Raw genomic sequence first — 22307 nt, forward strand, 5'->3', positions numbered from 1 at the left:
AGCTTCAACGTCCCAATGAATATATAAGTATATATAAACCCTTCTTCTTTTAATCTTTTAACTATATAAAAAAAAAAAATCCCACGAGGTCCATGTTTCGGGTTAGCTCAACTCTTAAGCGACTGAGACGGCCGCCTAAGGCCCCAGCCTAAAAAAAGCCCCTACTTATGTAGGAGAAAATTTTCGCCAACCGAATGGGTTTTACAGTAAAATTTCTAAATTATTAAACATTTCAACTTATTATGGCTTCTTCATTGTCCTAGGCTCCTATCTATTCTCCTAAATATTTACAAAGCCACTTGATAACGATATTAACTCAAAGAGAAAGGTAGGTGCACGAAGAAGAATTATTACCTTGATTTGGTATGTGTTTGAGGAAAATTTATTTAAAAACCTTATCTTTCTGATGGCAGGCTTATGTTCCTTGAATACAAGATATCTTCATATATCAAATTTGACAAACTAAGAACATGTTTAGAAATTACGAGATTTTATTTTTCACTTTAGCCTAACTTGGGCAGGAGGCCATTTGACTTGTATCCTACTTTGACCTAAACCGGTTCAAAAAATGCGAGTCGTTCCAAGAAAGGAGTAGAGAGAGAAAAAAAGTAATCTAGTTATTATTGGGGGGATCGTATCCCAAATTCCATCGTTGCAGAAATTCTGGATCCCATAATTAGTTCAATCTACTCCTCCGCCTTCGGCATAGGGGTTTGAGCTAATTGTGGGATCCTTGACTCCATATATATATATATATATTTAGTTCAAAATTTCTCCTTACATTTGAATTGATCAGTTGGAATTGAGGTTGCTTCAAGGGACACTTGCATCTTTAATTTATGGAGCCAAACAACTAGCAAGATGGCATTAATCGAACCAGCAACCTGGACATTTGAGTTCCTCTTACTTTTTGCATGATGTTGGACCGACGACCAGGGCAGTTTGCACCAACAATCGGAGGAGTCATTGCCGTCGTGCATCCTCAAACCTTTTTGTCCTCCCTAATGGTTCTGGAAAAGTTTGGGTGCCGTGAGAGGCTAATTGAATTAGAGCTGGGAGGTGGAGATATCACTTTCCGAGCTAAGTATGTATATAGAAAGATCAATGGAGCTGTGGATTAGGTGGCCTTGTATATGGCCGACCACTTTGGAGGGTTCTATGGGTTGGTGAGATGGAGTTTTCTAGAGCACTCCGTGACTTATTATATTTTGACTTTTTTAAATGTATTCACACTAGATGTGTATGAATTATCCGTTGCAGCAAATAAATAAATAAATAAATAATAAATAGAGGCTTAAAGGTGGAGGTGGTTCTCCACAAGTTCCAAGGGGATGGCTGGAAGGCGGAACTAGTTTATTGTGCGAAGAAGGAACTCATGCAATAACATGGGGTGTGTTCCCAGCTCTTCCTATCCCTTGTATTGGAAGATTGGATTAAAATTTTAAAATTCTAATTCTTCAATTTTCCAAATCCCACGTGCATCGTGCATCACGTTACATGGATCACTATTTGTTTTTGAGTATAACGAGGGCATGGCCTCCTTCCAAGAACGTCACCCAGCGCGGTCTTTTTCAACCGATGGATTCTTCTCGACGGTGCTTGCAACGGTGCTTACACTCTCACGTGGCCCATGCTCTTTGATACTTGCACCCAAAAAATTTAAACACGAAGACACGGTGGGTGGCCGGATTGATATTCCGCGATTTTGTCAGGTACCGGACCGTTTCTCACGTGGCTGATATGGGTCGAGGTTGTATCCAACACAAGAAAGAAGGGTAAATCTTCCTTGGCGCCTGCCGACCGTATAATCAAATCCTATCCGCTTCCAGATAAGTGCAGGTGGACGAATGACGTAATTTCGAACGCTCTGAGATTTCAAAGCGGATGATCCTATCACGATCCAGTTGTACGGAACCAAAAAAGAAAGTTCAACTTACGCCTGCATGCACGTCCTTGTGTCTATAAATACCCACCATCCCTTCAATTGCTCCTCCATCAAAACCAAGGAGAGGAAACCATTTTGTAGTTAGCACAACTTCTCAATGGTGGGGCTCAACATCTTCTGGTGGAGCTAATTTCATCATCAGTAGTTCATTTTATGTTATTACTTCAACTAAAGTTAGTATGTCTACTGTTGCAGGCCAGCATAGAGGATGGTACCATTGCGTTAGGGCCGTGGGGTGGATCTGGTGGTACTGCATGGTCGTTTCAGAATGCTCGAGCGATCACCAAAATCAAAATTAGCTCGGGAGATGTTGTTGATTCAATTACCTTCCAGTATATCGATGGCGAGTTAGTCCGTTGGTCCCCTACATATGGAGGGACCGGAGGCAAGTCTACGGAGGTACTTACTCTAAGATTTTCCCCCCTCTAATCTCATATAATTTTTTAACAATAAAATTAGTTTCTTACTAATAGATATGGCAGTCATGTCGACAAGGCTTGCCACCATCTCTATGTTTTAACAAATATAAATAAATAAATATTATGGAAGCAATCGCTTGGATGAACAATCTCATTAAACGCATGCATCCTTCGAATTAAATATCAACGAACATTGGTATATATCTTCTGAAGAAGGAAAAATAAAAAGGAGGATTACATGCGACTCTGATGGTGATACTGATTGAGTGAGCTTTGTTGTTTTCGAAGTAGTAATCTGTGTACTTCACAGTATATATTCTCGCCTCCACTTTTCAATGCTGCATTTCACTAAGGATAATCAATACGTCGGTAATTTATCCGACTGCAATAAAACCTGCTTCGGCAATGTATATAATTGTTGGGGGGAATAAAGTTTCCCCCCAAATGACATAAATGCCCCTAAGAAGCCGTACAACCTCCGACCCCGGACAGCCGAAGTCAGCGTCGGACCTCGGAACGCCCGGCCACAAGACGACCGACCCCGAAACCTCCGACCTAAGAAAAACCCCGATGTCCGAGGACCGAACTCTAACACCCCTCCGGCATTTATTGCGTATGGCCGCTGTAATCTTCCGGCACACTCAACAATAAATGCGGATCTCCGGCTTACTCCACCATTAATGCGGATCTCCGGCTTACTCCATAATAAATGCGGATCTCCGACTTACTCCACAATAAATGCGCATGGCTCCTGACATCTACGGATCCCCAGCTCTCCACGGCAAATCAACCCAGCAGGGTCTAGTCGACTATGATAAGTCTCTGATCTCGGCCATACCGCCGACATCAGTGCAATGATTCGCCTGACCGAGCGCCGACCTGAACAACATGCCAAGCCGTACTACGGTCTCGCCCTGTTACATCACAGGTAAACCGACCCCCGCATATAAAGGGGAGCCTTGGCCTCTCAAGAGGGGATTGGAACATTCATACACCCAAAAATCACTGTTTATCTCCTTCTCCCCACTATTTGCCCCCTCCCTGACTTGAGCGTCGGAGGGCCGGCGCCGGAGAACCCGGCCACCGGTTCGTGTGCAGGCACCCGGACGGAGGACGCCGCCAGCCAACGGATCGCCGCCCCGCTGCGAGGACCTGCTGTTCCTTCTCTCCGACCGCCCCGGACGGAGGAAGCCGCCCGCCGACAGACCGCCGCCCCGCCGTGAGGACTAACAGTCGCTCCCTCTCCTCGGCCGAAGATTGCCCCCGGGTCCAATTTCCAGCAACAGTTGGCGCTAGAGGAAGGGTCCGAGTAGCAGTCATGAAGTTGAGAAGTAAGGGAGCCTCTAACGTCTCCCGGCGTCCCCCGCAAAGTCCTGGACACTCCGTCCAGAATTCTCCAACTCCGGCTGACCCAGCTCCTCAGGTCCAGCCGGAACAGTTCAATGCCCTGGTACAGCAAGTCCAGGCCCTGGCCGCCGCCGTTCAGGGCCTGCGGCGCGTGGAGGCTTTACCGGCACTTCCCCCGCAGGCCCAGGCCCCGCCGGAGTGTCTCTCCAATGGCCCGGTTCTCCCCAGCCAAAATTTGCATGGTTCCTCCAGAGCTAACAATGGAGAACGAGCTTCTCCCCGGAGAGAGTTACCGGGAGAAGGTTTCGACCGGAGACCCCAACTTTCTGAGGCGGAGTCAGCCCCGGATCACCGTGAGCTGGCGCAAACCACAGCGACAATCCCACGGGTGGGGGAGCTCGACCGAAAAGTCGAGCATCTGGAGCGCCAGATTGCGGCGCTCCACAGCAAGAAGGCAAGACAGGAAGGGGGCTTTGAGTTCACTACCAAGTCCCCCTTCTCCCGCCAGATCGAGGACGAGCCAGTTCCCGCGAGGTTCAAAATGCCTCAGGTGGAGCCCTACAGCGGAATCACCGACCCCCTTGACCACTTGGAGAGTTATCGGGCCCTCATGGCCCTACAAGGGTCCTCGGAGGCCATACTCTGCAAGGCCTTCCCAGCAACCCTCCGAGGGACCGCTCGGCTTTGGTTCTCTGGTCTGAAGCCGAACACGGTGTCCTCTTTTGAGCAGCTCGGCAGGCAGTTCGCCACCAACTTTGCTGCCAGCCGGCGCCAGCGACGGACATCAGACTCCCTCCTGGACATCAAGCAGAAGGAGGGGGAGTCCCTCAAAGAGTACCTGGACCGCTTTACCGCCGCCACATGGGAGGTTCGCGAGCTAGACCAATCGATAGCCATGTCGGCTCTGAAGACTGGGGTCCGCTCCTACCGATTCCTCTTCTCCATCGAGAAGAGCTTCCCGGCCGACTTCACCGAAATGCTGGCCCGAGCCCGGAAGTACGCCAAGGCCGAGGAGGCAGTTGCCTCCAGGCGGGGGGCAATCGAGCCCACCTCGAAGAAGCGGAAGAAGCGCCGCGAGGAGCGCGGTCGACAAAGGAGCCGGTCTCCCCGCCGAGAGAAGAATCTCCCCAGACTAAGGAGCCCGCCCCGTCAGCAGGGGCGACCTCAGCAGAGGACACCTCCTCGTCCGAGGTCTCCACCACGGCCCCGGACGTACCAGGCGAGGTACGAGAACTATACACCCGTCAATGCTCCTCGGGCCGAGATCCTGATGGAAATTGAGGGTCGGGACTTCTTCCGACCCCCGCCTCCTATGCGAGACACGGGATTTCCCCGAAATTCCAGGAAGTACTGCCGCTTCCACCGAGATCGCGGGCACGACACGGAGGACTGCTTCCAACTCCGGGACGAGATAGAAGCTCATCAGACGGGGAGTACTCAACCGGTTCGTGAGGAACCGACATGAGGAAAGGAGGCCGGCGGAGAATGTCGCACCAACCGAAAATCCTGGCGGCAACAGGCCTATCGCCGGCACCATCAACATGATTGGGCGGACCTCGGCAGGAACAGCCGCCCAGGGAGCACCCCCGAAGCGCCCACGCACTGATGAAGTCATCTCGTTCTCGGACGAGGACTTAGAAGGGGTCGAGACGCCTCACGATGACGCTGTGGTCATCTCAATGATTGTAAATAGGTTTGATGTAAAGCGTGTCCTAGTTGACAATGGAAGCTCAGCCAACATTTTGTACTACCATGCCTACCAAAAAATGGGGTTGACAGAAGGACACCTCCGGAGAATCAATGCCCCGCTGGTCGGGTTTACCGGAGATGCGGTCCCGGTTGAAGGTGAGGCTAGCTTCCTTGTCACAGTTGGCCTCGCCCCCCGGGAGAGCACTGTGAGGATGGACTTCCTGGTGGTCCGTCTGCCCTCGGTCTACAACGCCATCCTTGGGCGCCCAGGGTTAAACGCCCTTCGAGCCGTGGTTTCAACTCGCCATTTGCTCATGCGGTTCCCCACCGGCCAAGGAGTGGGCGAGGTCCGCGGAGACCAACTGGTCGCCAAGCAATGCTACGTGGCGGCCCACACAGTAAAGCAACCAGCCGAGGCACCAGACCGCCCGATGGGCCCTTCACTGCCCATAGAAACCCTCGATGCGAGGGACACTCTCTGGAAGAAGCAAGTAGAGCCCGGTGAGCTCCTTATTCAAATCCCACTACAAGAAAATTTTCCCGAGCTAACCGTGCAGGTTGGCTCCGGCCTCGGCGCCCATGAGAGGAATCGCCTCGTCAGCCTCCTGCGGGACAACGCTGACGTCTTCGCCTGGTCGCCCGCGGACGTGCCAGGAATTGACCCCGAGGTCATGGTCCACCGACTCCAGGTGAGGCCAACCAGCAGGCCTGTAAAGCAGAAGAAAAGAGGCTCCGCCCCTGAGCGACAACGAGCTGCGGCCGAGGAGGTGGACAAACTCCTCGGAGCCGGCTTCATCCTGGAGGTCTCCTACCCGGATTGGCTCGCCAACGTAGTCCTCGTAAAGAAGGCCAACGGAAAATGGCGTATGTGCGTGGACTACACCGACCTGAACAAGGCCTGCCCAAAAGACAGCTTCCCTCTCCCGAGCATCGACCAGCTCGTCGACTCCACTTCAGGACACCAACTGCTAACTTTTATGGACGCCTTTTCAGGATACAACCAAATCCGAATGGCGCCAGAAGACGAGGAGAAGACGGCCTTCATCACCGACAAGGGCACCTACTGCTACAAGGTGATGCCCTTTGGCCTGAAAAACGCTGGAGCCACCTATCAGAGACTGGTCAGCCAAATCTTTAAAGACCAGATCGGCCGGAACATGGAAGTCTATGTGGACGACATGCTGGTAAAGAGCCAAGCGGCGGAACACCACATAGCCGATCTCAACGAGACATTCGCCAAGCTCAGAAAATACCAAATGAAACTCAATCCGGCGAAGTGCGCGTTCGGGGTCACCTCGGGCAAGTTCCTGGGTTTCATAGTGACCCAACGCGGAATTGAAGCCAACCCGGAGAAAATCCGGGCACTGCAAGAGATGTCGCCTCCAAAGACAGTTAAGGAGGTGCAGCGGCTCGCGGGGCGGGTAGCCGCCCTGGGAAGGTTTGTTTCTCGATCAGCCGAGCGTTGCCTCCCCTTCTTCAAGAGCCTCAAACGGCCGAAAGACTTTCGGTGGACAGAAGAATGCCAGCAAGCCTTTGAAGAGCTTCGGAGCCTTCTGGCCTCTCCCCCGCTGCTCACCAAGCCCCAGAAGGGCGAAATTCTTTACTTATATCTGGCCGTCTCCCCAGCTGCAGTAAGCTCGGTCCTCGTCCGGGAAGAAGACAAGCTCCAAAAGCCGGTCTATTACACCAGCCGGGTTCTCAGGGATGCTGAGACCCGATATTCTAAACTTGAGAAGACCATCTTCGCTCTCATCATCTCGGCTCGGAGACTCAGGCCTTACTTCCAAGCCCACACGATAGCTATATTAACCGACCAGCCTATGAAGCAGATATTGCAGAGGTCGGATCGTGCGGGGAGGATCGCCAAATGGGCGGTCGAGCTCGGGGAATTCGACCTAGAATATCGGCCCAGGCCGGCTATCAAAGCTCAGATACTCGCTGACTTCATCGTGGAGTTCACCCTTCCGGACGACCCCGAGCCGCCATCTGAGTCCGTGGAGGAGACCCCGAAGCAGCCATGGGTCCTGCACTCGGATGGGTCTTCGACCCCGGGGGGCAGCGGGGCCGGACTTATCCTCACCAGTCCAGATGGAGTGGTGGCCGAGCAAGCTCTGCGCCTCGAGTTCCCGGCCTCGAACAATGAGGCCGAGTATGAGGCTCTCATCGCCGGGCTCAAGCTGGCGAAAGAACTAAAAGTGGGAGACCTGACGGCCTTCAGCGACTCCCAGCTGGTGGTGAACCAGGTCCAAGGAGATTTTGAAGCTAAAGAGCTATCCATGCAAAAGTATCTCCAAAAGGTGCGGGAACTCACATCTGCCCTGAATTCTTTCAATATTCAGTATATTCCCAGAGCGGAAAACCTCAGGGCAGACCAGCTATCCAAACTGGCCACCTCCCGCATGAGCGAGCTTCCCAAGGGAACAGCGCTCGAGTATCTTCGGGTCCCCAGCATGGAGGAACCCGAGCCCACTATGTGCATCGACTCCGAGCCAAGCTGGATCGACGGGCTCGTCTGCTATCTTCAGGACGGAACTCTACCTCATGACGAGACGGAGGCTCGCCGAATCAAGCGCCAGGCTCCCCGGTATGTCTTGTACGAGAATAAACTCTATCGACGATCATTTACTTCTCCCCTTCTCAGATGCCTCCGCCCCTCCGAGGCGGACTACGCCCTCCGAGAGGTCCATGAAGGGATCTGCGGAAATCACCTGGGGGGTCGAGCCTTGGCCCATAAGATCCTGCGGCAGGGATACTACTGGCCCACACTCCAGAAGGACGCAACAGATTTCGTCCGCAAGTGCGATCGGTGCTAACGAAACGCCAATATCCAGCGCCGACCTTCAGCTCTGCTGACCTCCATCATCGCCCCCTGGCCGTTTGCCCAATGGGGGATCGACATCCTGGGGCCCTTTCCCCTGGCCACCGGACAGAGAAAGTTCCTGGTCGTCTCCATCGACTACTTCACCAAATGGGTCGAGGCCGAACCTGTTGCCCAGATCACCGAGCAAAAGATGCGGGACTTCGTGTGGAAGTCTATAATCTGCCGATTCGGACTACCCCGTATCCTTATATCTGACAATGGTCGACAATTTGACAATGTTCATTTCAGGGAGTTTTGCTCTGAGCTCGGCATTGATCATCGCTTCACCTCGGTTGCCCATCCCCAGACAAACGGGGAAACTGAGGTAACTAACCGAACTATTTTGCAGGGACTCAAAGCTAGGCTTGATCGGTCCAAAGGACAGTGGGTCGAGGACTTGTACAATGTCCTTTGGGCGTACCGGACCACGTTCCGACTGCCCACGGGAGAGACCCCCTTCAACCTAGCATACGGCATTGAGGCCGTCATCCCATTGGAGATCGGCTTGCCTTCTCCGAGGGTGGAGCATTACGACCCCGATACCAATTCCTCCCAGCTCAGGAGCAATTTGGACCTCGTCGAAGAGACAAGAGAGGTCGCCCGGGTGCGCATGGCAAGATATCAACAGCGAACGGCCCAATACTACAACTCCAGAGTTAAGCCCAAGCTCTTCAAAGTAGGGGACCTCGTCCTCAGAAAAGCCGAGGCTTCTCAACCAACCGAGCAAGGAAAGCTCGCCCCAAACTGGGAAGGACCGTATCAAATCGCCCGGGTACAACGGCCAGGGGCGTACAAATTGAAGTCCCTGGAAGGGACTCTGATCCCATGAAGCTAGAACTCCGAGAATTTACGAATGTACTACCAGTGAAACCCCAAGGGGTTCAAGATAATCAGGATAATGGACTCAGCTCCTTTTTTCTGCAAATATTTCTCTCATTTTGATGACTGTAATCCTCTTCTAATATTGGGTCGTCTGTGATCCTCAGATTCCCCGGCCAAAATCGGGATGCCTCGAGGCTCGACCGTAGAGTCCCAAACTCCCTCGACCTCGGGAAGAATCGCAGGACGGTGAAACGTCGACTGGTGCAAGATTCCTCGACTAAGGTCGAGATGTCCCGAGTGTCGACAGTGCGTGCCCAGACCCCTCGACACTTCGGGAAGACGGGGTAGTACCTTCGCAGTCCCCCGTGGCGCTCGACATCAACAACGGGGTAGTACCTTCGCGGCCCCCCGTAGCGCCTCCTCGACTAAGGTCGGGATGCCCCGAGGGTCGATCGTAGAGAACCAGACTCCCTCGACCTCGGGAAGGCGCCGTGAGGGGTGGAAAGGGTGGCTCCACCCGGGGCGCCACAAAGTGGACCCCCGGGAGCGGTCGACGATCCCCGATCCCCGAAGCGAGCGATCCCTCGACTAAGGTCGGGATGCCCCGATGGTCGACCGTAGAGAACCAGACTCCCTCGACCTCGGGAAGCGTCGCCGGTCGGTAGAGCGTGCCCAGACCAGCCGACCTGACGAACGATCCCTCGACTAAGGTCGGGATGCCCCGAGGGTCGACCGTAGAGAACCAGACTCCCTCGACCTCGGAAAGGCGCCGTGAGGGGTGGAAAGGGTGGCTCCACCCGGGGCGCCACAAAGTGGACCCCCGGGAGCGGTCGACGATCCCCGATCCCCGAAGCGAGCGATCCCTCGACTAAGGTCGGGATGCCCCGAGGGTCGACCGTAGAGAACCAGACTCCCTCGACCTCGGGAAGCGTCGCCGGTCGGTAGAGCGTGCCCAGACCAGCCGACCTGACGAACGATCCCTCGACTAAGGTCGGGATGCCCCGAGGGTCGACCGTAGAGAACCAGACTCCCTCGACCTCGGGAAGGCGCCGTGAGGGGTGGAAAGGGTGGCTCCACCCGGGGCGCCACAAAGTGGACCCCCGGGAGCGGTCGACGATCCCCGATCCCCGAAGCGAGCGATCCCTCGACTAAGGTCGGGATGCCCCGAGGGTCGACCGTAGAGAACCAGACTCCCTCGACCTCGGGAAGCGTCGCCGGTCGGTAGAGCGTGCCCAGACCAGCCGACCTGACGAACGATCCCTCGACTAAGGTCGGGATGCCCCGAGGGTCGACCGTAGAGAACCAGACTCCCTCGACCTCGGGAGGAATCACAGGTCAGCAAAGCGTCCACGAACCCGCCGACCTGACGTGAGATCCCTCGACCAAGGTTGAGGCGCTCCGAGGTCCGACCATAGGGTCTTAAGCCCCCTCGACCTCAAAAAGGGCTACAAATCAACAGAGCCTCCCCAGATCCTCTCAACTCCGGCAGGAGTCGCCGGGTCCATGGGAAGCCCGAGCCCCTTTTACAAGTCAAAAATGACTCCGGAGGTCGACGAGGAAGGGAAGCGACCTACTCCACCATGCGAAGCATGACCCCGAGAATGCAAGAGGTACACCCAACTAGACGCCCTCCTTGTCAAATTTTATCTACATATTGCCGAGCGGGATCTCGTCCAATGTTGGAGTCTTATTTTGCCCCAAAGCCGGGCTTCTTCGCTGTGTCGGCTTAAGACCGACCTCCCAACTTCATTATGCCTGCTCTGTTCGTCAAGTCTCCGCAATCCGTACTAAGGCTTCATAAAGTAGGGCCCAACTCGGCTCTTCTAAGTAAACTCCGACGTCCAGCTGAGAAAGTGGTCCCGGCCACGAATGTACCAGCCAAGCACAGGTACCAAGGCAATCTTTGGGAATCCCAGCCTTGTTCACCGAAATCTCGGCAGGGTCCGAGAACGATAACTATGAAAACCTTCGGCAATAACTTGTTTATTAGCCCGCGCTCCCTATGAGAGGTTCGGAGTTGAGTTCGGAAACCCGACTAAACTCCCCGAATAGCGGCACGAATAGACCTATTCCGGTCCCACTTGAAGGGCTAAGGCCCGACCTCGGTGCCTTAAGATTTTCCTAAAGGCCAAACGTGGCAACTCCCACGACTCTAAGATCCGAGTTATAGGACTTAGAGAAATTTTCTAGAAACCTAAGCTCGGAGCTCCTTTTGGTCGAGACGACTGGAATCCGAGAAGGGCAGCTAAGATATAGCCAGGGAAAAGGGCAGCTTCGTTAAGCAGCCCAAAGATTAAAATACGAAGTTAGAGGTCGTCGAGGCGGTTAGCTAAGGTTCTAGCCTCATCCACGACAACAGAGGGAAAGATGAACACAGAATGACAAAAACATTTCTTCATTAACAAAGGGCCGGAAGGCCAATTACAAAATTGGAAGTCGGCCACTCAAGGGCCGACCCCGGATACAATGAAAAAGAAAAAGAAAAATATGCTAAGTCCTAAGCGGCGGGAGCCACATCCGGGGGGTCATCCGGCACATTGATGACCTCATGATCTTCCTCCGGAACAGGCTCGGGGCCGGGAGCAGGAGCTTCGGGCGCCGCCTCCGGGACAGCGTCGATCTCGGCCGCCGGAGCCGCCTCCATGACACCGTCCGCCTCGGCTACCCCCGTCGAAGGCTCGGCAGGGTCCTGCTCGTATATTCCCGCCTCGGACGTCAGGATGGCAGGAAGGGCTTGCACGTCGGACCCCCAGCCCCGGTCCTCCCTCGGACGGACCGTCGAGAAGTCGTACTGAGGGCAGTACCGGCGCACCTGCTCCCGGAAGTTCTCGAAGCCTCGAAGGAAACCGTCGACCGTCTCCTCCTCCAACATGTCGCGGAACTCTTGCGACTCTTTGAAGAGTTCCACAGCATGCTCGGCTCGTTCGAGGGCCCTCCTCTCCCGGGCCTCAAGTTGCCCGAGTCGGAGGCGGAAGACCCCCTCCTCATACTCGAGGGCCGCGACCCTGGCCTGGACCTCCCATAAGCGCGCCTCCGTGCCGCGCATGGTTGCCCTGGTCAGGGCATGAGCCGCCTTCTCCTCCTCGAGCGCCCCCACCATGGCAAGGCGCTCGGCCTCGGTGGCTGTCCACCGAGCCTCGGCCGCGGCCAACGCCGCCTCCAGCTCGGCGACTCTTTTCTTGGCCGGCTCCAGTTGCTGGCCGAGCTGTTGAACTTTTCCCGATACCCATGGGCGATGAACGCCATGGTGTCGAGCTCGAGAATATGCCGAAAAGAAAGAAACGAGGGTATTGTGAGTTGAAAAGCACATATGTACGCTAAAAACTCGGGGAAATTAAGAAGGAAGCTTACCCGGGCGGTGTTGCAGTAAGCACTGCCGACGACCTCCTCCAGCGAAATACCCCGGAACACGGCCCGGTCCGCTGGAAGCACCGCACGCCGCAACATGGAGCGTGCGACCTCGGCATCTTGAAAGGCCGAGCGCCCCTCGGGAATAGAAGAATCCGGCTCGACCGACTCTTCTCGGAAAGCCCGGGAAGAGCTCGGCACGATCGAACCCGAGGTCCCGGAGCCGCTCGCCTCGGTGCCTCGGGTAAGCCCGGGTCCTGGCTGCTGCGGCCGGACCACGGACGGCTCCCCCCGCTGGGCAAGGGGGGTAGGGCAAGGAGGGGCCGACGGGCCCGCATCACCAACAACCCGCTCCCGCCTCGGGTCGGCTGCAGGGGCCCCCGCCTCGGGGCCACTTGTCCCGGCCGACGAAGAAGCGCCGTCCGTCCTCGCCCTCTTCCGAGGCTGGGGCGCAGCACCCCCGGCCTCGGCCTCTCGCCTCCTCAGGCGAGAGAAAAGTGATGTGTTGCTGGTCGGCATGCGTGGAATATCTGAAATCAAGAATTTTGTTAAGAGTCAGACCAGTGACCGTAAAGACGGAGAACAAGAAATAAATAAATAGAATAATGCAACCGCCCTTACCCTCGGGGCGCGCCGAGCTCAGACCCACGCTCGCCAGGGCGTCCTCCCGCAGGAGCTCGGTCAGGTCGTTGCCCCTCCCGAGGGCTCGCAAAGAGTCCAGGGTCCTCAGCTCCCTCCCCGTGGGCTCGGAGAGTTTGTTGAGGGCCTTCAGCCGAGGGTGTCCCCACCTTGGCTCGAACCCCCAAGGCGCCGCAGACGCCAGAAAGAAAAACTTCCTCTTCCACTCGTGAATCGAGGAAGGGGCGCCCCGGAAGAGTGACATACCGCCCCGAAAGGCGAAATATAACCACCCTACGTCCGCCGGATTTTTCTTTAACAGAAAACACCGGCGAAAAAGGCCTACCGAAATCGGGATCCCGTGCCCGAGGCACAGGGATAAAAACCCGATTATGGTCCTCCATGAGTTCGGAGCCAACTGCGCCGGGACGAGCTGGTACTCGGCCAGCAAGTTGCTCACGAACTTATGGGCGGGAAAACGCAGGCCCGCCCAAAGTGTCTCGCGGTAAACCGCGATCCGACCTGGAGGCGGCTGCGTCACCCTGTCTTCCGGCCCTGCGGTTTCAAGGCGAAACCCGGGCTGGAAGAAGAAACGGGAGCGGATTAACTCCAGCTCCTTTTCCGACAGACTCGACCCAACCTCTTCGGGACCGGAACCCATTCTCACGGAAGAGTGGAGCAAAAGTTAAGAGTAGAAAATGGAAGTTGACGAGGAGGAGAAAAGAGGAAACCCTAGTGAAAACAGGAAGAAAACCTACTGGACATTGCCGGAAATCGCTCCGGGCACCACCAGCGAGATTCAGCTGAGGGAGGAAGCAGGGGGGAAAGACGACGAAAATAAGAGGCAGCCAAACAAGACCTTTAGGGCAGACTCGTGGGGTTTATATAGACCCCCCTGACGGCCCAGATCGACGGGGTCGGTTCCCATCCCCCCGACCGGGTTGCGCCACGTGTCGACCTCGGAAGCCGAGGCACCGTATTCACTCCGGTTTAATAAATCGGATACGAAATCGAAGCGTTGTCCCATCGGATCTCGGGGCCTCATCATGGGTCCACAGAATCAAATCGTCTTGAGGAACGAGCGGACGTAACCCCCGCTCCCCTCGTTTAATAAGATCTGGGACACGTGGAGCCCCGATGAGGCCTCCACTTCTTCGGAATTATGATCCAGTAACATGAAATCGAAAGCGTCCGACCTCGGGTCGCGCCGCGTGTCCGTTTCAAACCCCGTAACGGCACACTCATTAATGAGCCAGAAACGTCGATTACGGAATCGAGACACCGCCTCGACGAGCTCGAGGTCCCCCATCATTAATCCGCCGTAAAATGATCCTGGCGATTCAAGAAGCATGATGATACGAGCTCCATCATTAGCTCACCGAATAAAGCAGCCTCGAGGCGCCAAAGGGCGCACATCTCACCATGAAAGCTCTGGAAAGCACGAGGGGGCGGGCGAGACCTTCCCCCCAACCTTAGTGACAGACTTTACTTCCCACGTCCGAGCCCCACAAGCCGCTCGAACTCGGAAGTCGGGGGGTAGTGTTGGGGGGAATAAAGTTTCCCCCCAAATGACATAAATGCCCCTAAGAAGCCGTACAACCTCCGACCCCGGACAGCCGAAGTCAGCGTCGGACCTCGGAACGCCCGGCCACAAGACGACCGACCCCGAAACCTCCGACCTAAGAGAAACCCCGATGTCCGAGGACCGAACTCTAACACCCCTCCGGCATTTATTGCGTATGGCCGCTGTAATCTTCCGGCACACTCAACAATAAATGCGGATCTCCGGCTTACTCCACCATTAATGCGGATCTCCGGCTTACTCCATAATAAATGCGGATCTCCGACTTACTCCACAATAAATGCGCATGGCTCCTGACATCTACGGATCCCCAGCTCTCTACGGCAAATCAACCCAGCAGGGTCTAGTCGACTATGATAAGTCTCTGATCTCGGCCATACCGCCGATATCAGTGCAATGATTCGCCTGACCGAGCGCCGACCTGAACAACATGCCAAGCCGTACTACGGTCTCGCCCTGTTACATCACAGGTAAACCGACCCCCGCATATAAAGGGGAGCCTTGGCCTCTCAAGAGGGGATTGGAACATTCATACACCCAAAAATCACTGTTTATCTCCTTCTCCCCACTATTTGCCCCCTCCCTGACTTGAGCGTCGGAGGGCCGGCGCCGGAGAACCCGGCCACCGGTTCGTGTGCAGGCACCCGGACGGAGGACGCCGCCAGCCAACGGATCGCCGCCCCGCTGCGAGGACCTGCTGTTCCTTCTCTCCGACCGCCCCGGACGGAGGACGCCGCCCGCCGACAGACCGCCGCCCCGCCGTGAGGACTAACAGTCGCTCCCTCTCCTCGGCCGAAGATTGCCCCCGGGTCCAATTTCCAGCAACAATAATTATTAAAGTAATAGACTTTATGCTGATGAACTCCACAAAATCCAATACCTGGTTGCCACGGATGCATAGCTCAATGTTCTTGGACTCAAAAACTATAATGTTTTTCGTTCCCTCCAGCGTTACGTTTATTGTGGCATGTGAATGCTCTACTAATCTCATTATTATCATCATCGATATCATCATTATTATTTCTTTTAAATTGTGTTATCAAGAGAATTTTCTAGACGACTTAGAAATTTCTAGATGAGTTCAAATTAGTATTTTAACGTGTACCTATATTATATTCAGGATGGATACAGGTCAATATTCCACATCTTGAACATATCTGTTACGGATTGTTCCTATTAGTATCTTTTAAAGCATTTGATCTGGAGCTTTTGATGTCAAAAGTGCTTCAAATGGTCTCTGAATTATTTGGCCCGAGATGGATATAATATAGTTGACCTTAAATTTTTCTTTTTGTTTTATAGATTGATCTTGGAACCGACAGTTACCTTACGGCTATATCCGGTCATTATGGCAATTATGATGACATCGTCGTCATAAAGTCTCTTACATTTGTGAGTACCAAAGGCACCTATGGGCCATTCGGTACGAAGGAAGGAACTGCTTTCTCCGTTCCTGTGAATGGTGGGAATTTTGTTGGCTTCTTCGGACGTGCCGGCGAATGGCTTGATGCTCTTGGGTTCTACTTGAAGCCCACTTCGGCCTAGTTATTCCAAATTATCTTTGGATTGGATTGTAATAAATAATGGAGATACTATCTCCAAACTCTATGTGGTTGTAGTTGTCTCTTTGATCCCTGCTACCAACTATGTATGTTTGCTAAATTTTAATCTATTTTATGAAAATAAATGGAAGTGTGATGAAATCTCGATGTTATTATCTTATTAAATTTTACTTGTAGATTGCACGGGCATGGATGAAAGCTTGAGGCATCATTTGGATTTAAACTTTGAGAATATATTTAATTCCTGGTATCGTATTCTAAGATTTACAGGGAAGCCCAATTTTGTCTAGTTATTCTACATTACAATGGGATGGGATATCTGCTTTTGATCTATGCCAAAATATAATAAATAATAGAGTTGCTATCGCCAAATCGTGCATGTTGTTGTCTTCTCGATTTGGCCTACAAAATGTGCACATTTTCTTTATCTGTTTATAATAAATAGGGATGTTATGGACAATAAGAAGTAGGCCCCTATTTTAAAAAAAGATATAAATTTATATGCATATATATAATTACATCTTTATACATAGATATAAATTTACATACATATACATACATACATACATATAAATATACAAAGAAATATATATACATATATATATATATATATATATATATATATATATATATATATATGTATCTATATGTATGTATATATGTATTAGATAAATTAGATTATAGAAGCATTGAAAATTGAAAGAAATAAATGGTCTATATCGTACTCTAAAAATGATGGTAGAAGGAAATGGATAACTTTTCAATTTTTTTAAACAGAAATGAATAGTACTTGCCGGCTTTAGTTTAAAATTGATCCAGTTATAATGGTTCTCACACAATCAATTTTATACAGCCCACCGAGGTAGCACGCATGGTCCACTTGGGCCAAAAAATATCTCAATTGGTAATAACAGTTATATTTGAGTGTGCTTCATGGTGATTCATTGATTGCCTCCAAAGAATATCCCAAGTCTTGAGCAATCATGATTTAAAATCTTAAAAATAGAAAAAAAAGTAATGTGCTACACCATCCCTGCAGGCAACATAATACATTAAAGTAGGGTCTAAGCATGCCAAGAAAATAAATAATCAAATAGCATAATACTAGCTGGAAATAAATCAAATCTCGAGCAATGTATATATATATATATATATATTATTTTTATAAACTGATACTAGACCCAACATCAAGCTATAGCCACGTAACCTAGTGGCATGGGTCAGATAATAGATAGTGCCAGATAACAGATACGATTATTCTAATCATTAGTAGCTTGATGTTGAAATCAGTTTCTCAGATTATAAGTCGACATAACTAATGAATTATCCCTATTGACGGGGCCAGATATAGACATGCTGAGAATAAATATATAAAATAAATTTTGTAGTTTACCTAGTCATAATTTCTAAATTATTATATTAGAAGAATTAAAATTGTAATAATGAAAACATGCCCGACCCATTTAATCAAATATAAAACAACGATCATAATTAGATTTAATAAACTAATTATAATTTTTTCAAAGGTCAAAAAATACACTTTGAACCGCTAGGTTATTTACCTCTTCTCGCTTCGAAATCCCATATCACTTAAACAAGTCAGGTTTACCTATTTTAAAATTATTAAAATATAATTAAATTTATCGCCAAGCAAAGCTAAAAAAATTAAGATATTATTGCGGATATGACTTTATGCCCAAATTAGGATGGAGAAAAAAATATGGTCGATCAGGTGATAATACCCAACTGCATAGATCGATCTGAACAAGATGAACTAAACTGATCAGATAAGCTATGATTTGAGTGACGTCTAAGATCAATGGTAACCAAATTCTAAGGTGCCTGACAAGACTGGGGTACTGAGCTGGTATAGCGTTTGGGTATCGAGATGATGTAGGACCTCCACCATAGGGTCAACTTGGATCCAAGCAAAGAAAGACGAATCCCTAGGCCTACTTAGAGAGAGAAAGTGAGAGAAGAGAGAGAAGAAAGAGAGAGAAACAATGCAGGAAAATAAGAAGAAGAAAGAAAGAAGAAAAGAAGAGGAACAAGAAGAGGAAGATGGAGATAAAGAGCCAGGTTGAGTTCTACTACAAACAATTTCCAGAAAACATGAGAAGTATTGCGGGGGGTCTACTTTTCTGTGGGCTGGCATGTGCTAATTACTTGATTGGTTTCATGGTGACAATAGTTCATCGAACAACTGGTCACGACGGAGGAGAGAATTGGTTACCCGGTGACCTAAACAAGGGAAGATTGGACTATTTCTATTTCCTGATCGCTTTAATCGGAGTGTTGGATTTGATGCTTTTTATTGTCTCCGCCGGATGGTATAAATACAAAGGTTTAGATGATCGTTCTAAGATTGCTTTGGAGAAAATCAAATCAGGAGATTGTCCTGTTTAAACTAGCACTCGATAATGAGATATAGATTTTCCTTGGTGTCTGGTATATTTTAGTTGTCACAATATTGGAAAAAAATATATAAATGCAATACAATAAAAGATATTTTCTTGCAAATTCTTTTGCTCATTCCATTTTATTTACTTCTCCCGAGAAAAGTGAGTAACCAACGTGCGCTTTTGCATATGATTTACATGTTTTGAAGGTCACCGAGCAATTCAGGGATATCCTTGCAACCACGTCCCAGCATCTAATCTTTTTATGGCTACATGCCATTCACAATTTTCTATTTAACATTTCCATCCATCTATAGGAATAGAAGTTATGTTTATAATATATTTGGATATTTTTATAGAATTGGGTTGAAAATTCTGCATGAATCAGTTCTGTTGGTCCATTTATCTCACGCCTGCCCCAATCCTAATGTTTAGGTTGCTGCAAGGAAAAAAGGATCCACGAATTTTTTTTTCTACTCGCAAATTTGGAATGGAAAGTGTTTGGTTGAAAGAGCCATGCATAAATATGGGCTGCCTAATCCACGAATACTGTAGAAATTTCAGCCTAATTCTGTAAAAATATCCAAACAGACTTTTATAAACTTTTAGAAGCCAATCATTCATAATTTTTTATGACCATGCATGAAAAAACAGAAGAAAAAAAATCAGGAAATTAATGACCATGAACATCCGAGGCATGATTTCTTAACTTATTTGCTTCAGAATTTATAGCTTATAGGAATTTGTTCTTCTCCAGAGTTTAGATGTTAGGACTGTTGGAAATAATCTATTTGCTAAAAACTTATAAATCTCTTTTATGTGATTTTATTGTTGAGTTATTAAGTAGAAAAAGGATGCTCTCATGGATGGAAAGTACGATCATTTTTTTATTTGTAGATGTGAAAGGGTGGATATGATTAGATGCTTAAGCATCCTTTCGTTGAATGCATCCATTCACATAATCTATCCATTCATTAAGTTTGTATCCCTTGGGTTCATCATTGGATTAGATGCATCTTTTTATGAAAATGTATCATTTCGTCCATGGAAGTCTCCGAAGAGTCCATTTACGAAGCATCGCTTCGGGATATCTTGTGAAAAGAGAAAGCGTCTCTACGCTTCTTTTTTTTAAAGATACCACATGAGAAATAATTAGAAATGTATCCATAGAATTTTCGTAGAATTTTAAGAGAGGAGAGAGATAAAGATAGAAAATTAAATTTTATCTATTTAGAAAACCAGGTTATTTGGGAGTCTAAGATAAGTTTTTATATTTAACTATATTTATGTTTTGAAAAATATCAAAATAGAATTTTACAATCTCAAAATTTTAAATTAAATATTTTATCAGTAAACCAACAAGGATCACTTTAGCTGCAAAATAGGAACTTATTGGAAATTTTCGATGAAAATATTCAATTTTTCATGTTTTAGCAAATAGAGAAGGGGGGATCTGCGCTCTAGATGCTGCAGTGTGGGAATAATGACCAGTATTCCACAAGGTATGGGTTTGCTTGCAGACCCAAACAAATATTGGATGATGTGTTCTCGCATTATAAGCATTCATTCGAAAGCTGAATGATGCATCCAAGCAAACTCGAGTGCATAGCATTGTTTGGTTAGAGATTCGAGTGATATTAAGGCACAGATGCATTGTCCTATATATAATACCCCATTGTCCGTTTTATCCATCCATCCATCCCATCCCAGGAGATGGAAATTAACAATTTGGAGCACCCATATGTCAGCAAACTGCTTGTTTCTTCCTGCGTAGCTCGACTACTCAATGTGTGGGCTGGGCTCTAACAATTTGCGAGTGTTGTTACCTGTCACCATTTCAATCTCTGCTCGCCTTCACGGAGGATAGATGTTTCTTGATGGAGTCTTGTCATTCCATGAGCGCTATGTCAGCGCTTGCTGGAATATATTATTAAGATTTTTAGTCTGTATGAGTACCATCAGGATATATCCGGTATATATAGTTGTGGGACGACTAGAAGCACGACTGCATGGGTTCTCACAGGACTGAGGCTGCGACGAAGTATTCATATTTTTAGAATTAGCTTTAATCATTAAGCATCACGGGCTACCGAGACTGCAGCCCAGCCAAGTTCTGCTTTGCACTCACAATGGTATTTATCAGACTTTTAGTTTAAAAAATTTATTTATTTAGTTGATATTTTCCTATTATTGGAAAAATGAAGACTGTAACCCTACAGAAAGTCATTATGGTTGGGTTCAGGTTGTATCTTTTGCAAGAAAGTATAATCGACCATTGGATCACGTATTGCACAGTTCTCAAAGAATTTCAACTTGTTTCTTCCATCCATTTGCATAAATTTCGAAGCAATCCACGACTATAAGAAAAGGTTAATCATACTTTCGTGTGAAAGATACAACACGGTGGTTAGTATAATAGAATTTAACTTTTGTTCATGGTCCTCAACGTGGAGAAAAAGAAACTTTGTTTTGCTTTCTATCACAGCCTTCCATCCCATCCATAGTGGCTTGGGGTTTTTTTTGGTGCAGTTGGAGTTTAACGGAAAGGTTCTCCTGGACCAATTGGAAGATTTCTTATGGTAAGCAACCTCCCTATATGCTTTATTACATGACCAAAAACTTCAAAGAGTTTATACCAATCCCCCTAATTCAGGTCTGCCATAAGAGCGTATATTCAATGAATAAGGTTTGATATTTTTCTTTTGCAAATCGATATCTATAAAGGGAGCCATGCTTCAAAAATTTCAAGAAAGCAAAACTAGTACCTCTCCCAGCCATGGGAAATAGGGAATACAATTGAACTCCTCTAGCTGCAATATGTTTTCTATAATAAAAGAGCTTCATTTTTGCTATTATTATTTTCAGGTCAGATATGTATACCTGGGATCTCATTGGGATGGTCAGGAGGTCTGCGACACGGCGAATTGAGGGGGGGTGTGTTGGTGCTGTGCAGAAGCGTGTAAATTCCTGATATCCGCTAACCTAGGGCGTCCCCTAGGGCATCAGGCCGCGTGGTGAAAGAAGAAAGAGGAGATGAAGAATCACAATCACAAACTAGAGTTTTCGTGGAGAAGAGGAGAAAGAGAAGAGAGAACATGGGAGAAAATTTTCTGGCAGCTCCTTTATTGCTCAAGCAATAATCCAAGTGATAGCCCTAAAACTGATTACATTAAGCCTTTATGTAGGCACCCAATTTTAGTCTAATCATACACCAACTCAATCTCCCCCTAAGCCACATTAGAAAGCACTCAACCCAAGTTCATGACTTACATGCTCTCCCCCTTTGAGCCTAAATCTAGCCCAAGAATGACTTAGACCCTTTGAGACTTGAAAAACCTTGACTTGGCCTGCTTCATGCCTGAAAATTCCGTGAAAACAGTCATGGGGTCGACCCCTGCAGTCCTAGGGTCGACCCCTAAAGCTGTCCCAGAAAACAACTCTCGGACCTTTTCCTGTCTCTCTTAAAGAGTCGACCTCTGAAGTCCTGGGGCCGACCCCTGCACTGTGCCAAGTCTTCACAACGTGCCGGAGTCGATTCCAAGTCTCCGAGAGTCGACTCCAATATTGTTCACAGCCCAAAAACTTGTTGTTTTCCTTTGGATGCGCCACACTTAGGCCTACAATCTCCACCTTAGCGCTCCAAAGCCTCCGCAAGCTTCTCCTGGTCCATCAATCCCATCAGCGCCACACACCTGAGGAAGCTATCCCTTGGAAGA

General features: G+C 49.3%; 1 protein-coding gene across 1 annotated transcript; it reads left to right on the forward strand.

Moving 5' to 3' along the window:
* The first annotated feature begins 1993 nt into the window (after positions 1-1993).
* On the forward strand, positions 1994-16333 carry LOC103717798 (mannose/glucose-specific lectin-like). Its single transcript, XM_008806317.3, has 3 exons — positions 1994-2045; positions 2141-2344; positions 15933-16333. Exons 1-3 carry the CDS (start codon positions 2043-2045, stop codon positions 16173-16175), a joined length of 450 nt encoding a protein of 149 aa, XP_008804539.1. The 5' UTR covers positions 1994-2042; the 3' UTR covers positions 16176-16333.
* Positions 16334-22307: the final 5974 nt, after the last annotated feature.

This window comes from Phoenix dactylifera, chromosome 16 (genome assembly GCF_009389715.1).
Source record: "Phoenix dactylifera cultivar Barhee BC4 chromosome 16, palm_55x_up_171113_PBpolish2nd_filt_p, whole genome shotgun sequence".
Classification (NCBI taxonomy): Eukaryota; Viridiplantae; Streptophyta; class Magnoliopsida; order Arecales; family Arecaceae; genus Phoenix; species Phoenix dactylifera.

Excerpts from the sequence above, each read along its gene's own strand:
- LOC103717798 (XM_008806317.3), top strand. Across the intron at positions 2,345-15,932 it reads CCGGAGGCAAGTCTACGGAG|ATTGATCTTGGAACCGACAG; the intron begins GTACTTACTCTA and ends TTTGTTTTATAG.